This window comes from Trachemys scripta, chromosome 2 (assembly GCF_013100865.1).
Source record: "Trachemys scripta elegans isolate TJP31775 chromosome 2, CAS_Tse_1.0, whole genome shotgun sequence".
Classification (NCBI taxonomy): Eukaryota; Metazoa; Chordata; order Testudines; family Emydidae; genus Trachemys; species Trachemys scripta.
The window spans coordinates 49,968,848-49,975,619 of record NC_048299.1 but is presented as its reverse complement, the minus strand read 5'-3'; the positions used below and the strand labels follow the sequence as shown (position 1 = coordinate 49,975,619).

At 43.8% G+C, this 6,772-nt stretch overlaps 1 protein-coding gene across 1 annotated transcript; it reads left to right on the top strand.

The window, feature by feature from the left end:
- Positions 1 to 320: 320 nt before the first annotated feature.
- Positions 321 to 5,545, top strand: NDUFA4 (NDUFA4 mitochondrial complex associated). The gene is made up of 4 exons (XM_034760531.1): positions 321 to 478; positions 1,689 to 1,777; positions 2,133 to 2,193; positions 5,316 to 5,545. The coding sequence occupies exons 1-4, from the start codon at positions 437 to 439 to the stop codon at positions 5,370 to 5,372; spliced, it is 249 nt and encodes an 82-aa protein (XP_034616422.1). The 5' UTR covers positions 321 to 436; the 3' UTR covers positions 5,373 to 5,545.
- Positions 5,546 to 6,772: the final 1,227 nt, after the last annotated feature.

Sequence of the window (6,772 nt, the reverse complement as noted above, 5' to 3'; positions counted from 1 at the left end):
CGCAATCGCTGCAGCAGAGGCGAAGCCACTTCCCCACCCACGGCGGTTGCAGTATTCAATTGGCGCATGCGCGAGACTCGCCACCTCCTCTCTCCCCCGCCCCCTTCCACTGTATAGGTGACTAGGAAGTTGCCTGTTTTCTGACTCTGGGCTACAAGTCCTGGGGAGACGGAGCAGTGGGGGGGACGCATAGATGACTCCATACAAACCTCTCTGTAGGGTCTATTTGTTCGGCGGCTGAGGCAGGGCCGCCTCACTATGGCAAAGTGAACGCAGGCAGCCAGACAGCCCCATCTGGGTGGTTATATCTGGCACCTGCAACGCGGGGTCCTTGAATGACATTGGGCCTTACAACGCGTTAGAGAGACGACGAGATTTTCCTGAGAGGCCGAGTCCGGGTCTGCCAGAGCGCGAGACCCCCCACCCAGCCGTCACCATGTTCCGACTCATGTTCAATCAGGCCAAGAAACATCCGAGCGTGCGTCCCGGAGGGCAGCGGCGGCGGCTCGGCCCGGAGCCGGGCGGTTTGTGGGGAGGGGGAGGCAGCCGGAGCCGGGCGGGTTGTGGGGAGGGGGAGGCAGCCGGAGCCGGGCGGGTTGGCGGGGAGGCAGAGGCATCTGGAGCCCGGAGCCGGGCGGGTTGTGGGAGGGGGGGGAAAGAGGGAGGCGGCTTCAGCGCTATAGGGATCGGTTAACGGCGGGACTCTCCTGGCAGGGGACTGCGTGGGCAAGAATCCCACCATCTGCCGCCCTCATGGGCTTAATCCCTCCGCCAGGGCTCCCCGGGGAGAGCTCGGTCACCGAGGAGCTTGACGGCCGCTCGAGCCTCATGCGGTCTCCTGCCCTTCCCCGCCCCTCCCCGCCGGTTCTAGCTCCTCCCCTGGCTCCGTGGGACCCCTCGAACCCGGACTAGCACCGCCTTGTTGTGACAGCCCCTTCCTGGCGGGGCGGAGCTGCCGTCGTCCCCGTTCCTCAAGAGGAAGCTGGGCATGTACGCAGGGCCCTAGAGTGAGATTAGTTTAGAGGACCAGGACCAGGTCCCCGTCCCCCTTCTAGAGCGCGGGGCCTTTCCAAGCCCAGTCATGGTAACCACGTGATTTTTTTCAACCCGCTTTCTTGACTTTTGTGAACTAGCGTGGGAATCGCAGGTGCAGGCAATGTTGCCCTCGAGTCAGAGGGTTAACTTCTGCCTTCTTCTTGGCATTGTGGGGCACTTGGTAGTGGCATGTACCTGTTCTTCCAGAGAAGCAGGATCTTCTAGCACAGTGGTTCTCAAACTTTTGTACTGGGGAACCTTTTCACATAGCATGCCTCTGAGTGCGACCCCCCCTTATAAATTAAATACTTTTTAATATATTTAACACCATTATAAATGCTGGAGGCAAAGCGGGGTTTTGGGTGGAAACTGACAGCTCGTGACCCCCCATGTAATAACCTTGTGACCGTCTGAGGGATCCTGACCCCCAGTTTGAGAACCCCTGTTCTAGCATTAGGACACCCTACAGGCATGCTGGGTCCTTCATCACTAGGCACTTAAACTACTTAGAGTAAGGTCCTTCGGTGGGGTGCCTCAAAACTGATGAGCCAAATGTGTGATCACTGGGCAAGATTTCATTTCCAACCTTGTTTTGTAAGTGGCATTATGTTTATGTTCTAATATCGCATTCATTTCCAAATCTTTTGTTCTAGTTGATCCCCCTCTTCATCTTTATTGGAACTGGAGGTTCTGGTGCAGCCCTGTACATTATGCGCCTGGCAATGTTCAACCCTGATGTCTGGTAGGCAGTAAACTTCTGTGTGTGTGTGTGTATACACACAAAAATATATAATTTTCAAGCGAACTTTGGTGTTTATATAAAGTTTGGCACTCCTGGAGGCCCATGTTTCTAGGGGAGCTTCAGTGTGCTTCAGAATTGAGTTTGAAGGACTGCATTTCTGATTGAGGAAATTCTGATTCCATGCTTATGAAGTATATTTTGGAGACTACTTATAGTAGTTATGTGGAAACTTGTCAGGACAGACAAGCATTAATGTTCTTTAAGTAATTAAACATTAGTTCTATAATATATAATGCATGTTAAAAGCAGTGTGATTGATTTATACCTTCTGCTGTTACTGTATTTCTCTTTGTAGTTGGGACAAAAAGAATAACCCTGAACCTTGGAATAAGCTGGCTCCCACTGATCAGTACAAGGTAAGAGGCAGAAAGGTTTTTAGCCATTACGGCATCAGCTAATCTACAGATGTATGTTATCTGTGGCCTGGCTACTTTTGGAGGGTCAGCTCCGTGTGAGGTACGAGTGAGAGGTGGTGCAGGGAGGACTGAATATGCTGTCAGTTTTCCGCCCAGGTTTGGATTGGGAATCAGCAGTGAAGTGATGACTTGATTTGGGAGGCAAGGTTAGATTTGAATATTAAAATGAGACCGCCTGTGTAGATATTACATTTGCTTGGAGGCAGTGTCTAATGAGGTAGGAGAAGTCTCATTACCTAGGGCAAAGTGTTGAATGAGGAAAGTAGTGCTGAAAATAAATATTTATTTTCAATTCCTTGATACAGAACAACAAGGACGAATATACTACTCAGTAATCAGTGTTAAATTGATATTGGAGGGAGGAGGGCAAGAGCTTTGGGCTGTAAGCTAGACAGAATAGATGTCATGCTAAAATCAGTTTTGGAATCCAATTATTTTGATTTCATTACTACTGAAAAAGTTTTTTAAAATAATTGTTTATGCTTCTATTAGGATGATCAAATAAGTACAGTGGAACCCTGTTAACTTGCAGAGAGCAGGGTATTTACAGCACACAGTTTGTGAATAAACAAAAAAAAATCAGTGTACTTCACTAATACAACTATGCTCCTTTTTTATGACTTAGTAATGTACTGTAGGTTCCGTCATTTGATAGGAAATCCTATATTTGCATATTCTTTATCAGTTATGTTAATGGGAAACTGTCCTAGGTAAACGCTTGTATTTGATGCTAAAAATGTGCTATAGGTTGGTCCTCTACAGAAATTATACTGTTATTCAGAAGTGTTCCCAGCCCGTACAGGCACAAGAAGCAGAAATCTCCAGATTTACCATATTTGGTCCTGTGTACTGTTAGCATTTTGTCCTGGCAGTGTCACTAAAACAACTCCTCATGTGTTGTGGAAACTAAAGTAGTTGAAAGTATTGGAAATTAAAGATACAGTGGCTGATGGCATATAATTCTGATAAATACAATAACATTTCTTTTTAAAGCAGATCTCTAGGGAGATTTGTCAAGGAAAGCAACTCTTTTCCAAACTAGATATGCAGAATCTCAGGATTATAGTGAGTAAGAGGGAAGCGTGTAGTGAGAATGAATGTGTTTATGCAATCTTAACCCCTTCATTCTAGTTGCTCAGAACTTGCTAAAACTTCCTGGGTTTGGTCTTTGACCAAAGGTGACTTATTTTAAAGTATGGGATTAAAAAATGGCTCCAGTGCTTTAAGTTCAAGTTGCAGGGTTCAAGCTAAGATCTATATGCAGTACACTCTTCACTGCACAGCTCAAGTGAGCTTGTATATTTTAGCTGTACAACTGTACAAGCTGAAGTCCTGATCCTCCAAACTGATCTGTATGGGTATATCCCTGAACCAATACAAATGAAGTCAGTTGGTTCTGCACAGGCTTCTATGCACAGATCAGCTTGGTGGGTCAGGACTCTGATGAGAAATCCAGAGCATAATATAGTACTCATAGTAATTTTTTGTCAAAGGATTGTAAATATTCAAATCTCTTCTCTGGAATGCTCAAAGCCCTCACTAAAGAAAGTCCCCATTTCCCTGTCAAATTTAAACTTTTATATTTCCAGGTATTCTGGCTGGAGGGCTGCTAAGTCTTGTGGTTTATTTTTTTGTACCCAAGAGCTGAATCACTCAAATGTCTCCAAAAGCTTGCTTTTCGATAAAGATCAGGCCTGTAAAATTTCACTTTCAGTTTAAAAGTTATGACTGACAGTGTTAGAACGGATATGTTTTTATATACCTTAGCTGTAATGGTTACTGCCACTCCTGCTGTCCTGAAGTCACTGCTTGCTTATTTAGTCAAAACATCATATGTTTAACAATGTCTTATTCAACCTTGGATGCTAAAATATGCCTTACTAAGTCACTATTTGACCAATACTTCAGTATTTAACTTATTTCATTGTCACGCGTTCTCTAAGCTCTTAATACAAGATGAAAGAGAGAATAGATCTTCTACCTATGTTGTACCTTCCTGTCTGTCCTGCACTGCAGTAACATTTATTTTAGGACTAGTCCAGACTGTGATCTGAGCTACAATCTTTGAACCCAGAAAACCACTTGGTACCATGCAGCTTTTACTAATACTGTTCTAAAATGTTCTCTTGCCTACTTTATGAATGTTCTCTCATGTTCTTTTGTTTGTATTGCTGTACTTAGTGCTTCACAGTTCTCCCTGTTAGCAACATCTGGTGTATGAATAAGGCTGCTGCACACAAAGCTGGTCAATCTTACCTTTGATTTTTTTTTCCCCCCTATATCTTGGTCCTTGCAAGATAGAAGAGAAATAATCCCTCATACTATCTGTGAGGGCCTCGGTGATCATTAGAGATTGTCAACTGCTCTAAATGTATTACTCAATAGGATAAGGAATCTATATTTGATGGCACTGAGAATAACTGGTGTTGGTGTGAATGGAGGCTTCTAATCAGTCCTCCATGGCTAATCTTGGTTTAAACCATCACTTTTTACCTGGTATTGAAGCAGCCCTCTGTGCCACTTTTGTGCTAAGATGGGGGACCAGTATGGCAGTAGCATAGTAACTTAGTCAAAGATGACTGAAGAAGAAAGGACACTAACAGCTCCCCTGTTTTTTCAAAGTGAACCTGTCCAAACAATTAGTTCCCTATAATGTGATATGTTAAAATTGAGGTACAACAGCCCATGGACTATCTCTTCCAAATTCTGTATATTAATGTTCAAATATTTAATCCTGGGGAGGGTAAGGAAGTTCTGTGGGTTCTTGATGGGCAACAGTTAGAAAATGACTGGTTTAAATCTTGCAGTGAAGCTGTGTCTTTCAGACTCACTTTAACTAGAAAGCATGTACCATCAGAACTTAAACTAGAAATGTATTTAAAAACATGCAGCTCTAGTGCTAAAATCCATCTGTGCACTTGACTATAATATCTTGAAGAAAACCAAGTAGTGTATATAGCAATAACTGTGTTTTCAGTTAAATTGAAAGTAGTCTTCTCCCCAGTACAGACTTGGATCTTGTCCTGATCAAAACCTTTTTTTTCCCTCCCACCCCCTCTTAGTTCTATTCGGTCAATGTGGACTACAGCAAACTGAAGAAGGATCGTCCTGACTTCTAAAGAACAAATTCTTCTCCCTTTACAAGCTGCACAGAATGAAGGTCTTCCAAAGCTGTCCGCACAACTAATACACTTAATCATCCAGGAAATGTTACTTAAGCTTGCCTCACATTGCACTTTTAATCATGTCCTGGAAAGTAGCTTGTTGGGGCTTAATAAACATCTGAAACTTGTGGGGTGTCTAATGTTTTAGTTCATGAAATAAATAGATTGATGCTGACACTGCCAATTGCATAGTCCAGATATCCGGCCTGTCAAATGTTCAGGAAAAATAGAACTGGCTTTTCTGCTCATATAAAACAACCTCTGAAATAAAGCAGTTGGCTTTTCTTTTTAAGAAAATACCCCCCCACCCCACTGAGAACAGTGATTAAAAACAATATCCTCTGTCAATGGTATTCTCAGAAGTTCATTGGCTCTGAGTAATGTATTCTGCAGGGTTCTGTAGAAGTACAGTACCAGCAAAAAACTGTTTCAAGTGCAGATACCCTCTCATTTCATATTGAAGAGGTAACTTAAGATTTAGACAGTTGCCAGACAAACTTGACTGACCAAAAAGAAAATATAAGTATTGCAACTTTTTATAGGTGAGAGGCTCTTTTGTATGGCCTTTCCTCAAACACAAGTTTTAACTAATTTGTCAGTGCTGGCAGTTATCAGAGGTACAGCTAGCTCTGATCCCTCAAGCCTTAGTGTACCTCCAACAGCTATTGGCATTTTTGCATTTGGTTTCACTCTAGGGTATGTCTACACTACAAATAAAATCCCATGGCGGGACTGCGTGCTGGCTTGGGCCGTGGAGCGGTTTCCTTGCAGTGTAGCTCAAACCTGAGTCAGCTGGCGCAAGCCAGCCACAGGTCTTTTAACTGCAATGTAAACATATCCTTAAACAGCATCCTGGCCTCTAGTACTCCTTGGATCAACTCTGCTTCCCCCAGCAGCCCTTGCTGGGTTTGGCACCTACCATTCTCCTTGGGAGTTTGTGATCAGTGGTAAACAATGCTTGGACAGCTTTCTCGAACCAAAGGATTGCTTAACAAGGTTTAACAAATTGGCCTTTGGTGGGACACTACTGAGTAGGACAATCACAGCTCAAGGCTGGGAGTCCTTTGCACACTAAACAGAGAGGACTTTGGCTTTATCCCACTAGCTAGCCAGAAGTCATACGAGCAATTCCTTCAGACACTCCAGTATCACTATCATTGCCACTTCTTATGGGGATGAATGGTTATGAAAACCAATATCACCCTAAAAGAAAAAGGTTCTCCTGATCCCAAAGGACCCAGACCCAGCTCAATATACAAGTCAGATCTTACCCCCAAATCATGCTGTTGCTAATCCTTTAGAAGTTAAAGTCTAAAGCTTTATTTATAAAAAGAAATAAAGATGAGAGCTAAAAT

What these genes read in the sequence shown, in the direction of transcription:
- NDUFA4 (XM_034760531.1), top strand. Translation starts at nt 437, where the DNA reads ATGTTCCGACTCATGTTCAATCAGGCCAAGAAACATCCGAGC. An exon ending in AGGCCAAGAAACATCCGAGC is followed by an intron (nt 479 to 1,688) that starts GTGCGTCCCGGA and finishes CTTTTGTTCTAG; the next exon opens with TTGATCCCCCTCTTCATCTT. An exon ending in ATGTTCAACCCTGATGTCTG is followed by an intron (nt 1,778 to 2,132) that starts GTAGGCAGTAAA and finishes TTCTCTTTGTAG; the next exon opens with TTGGGACAAAAAGAATAACC.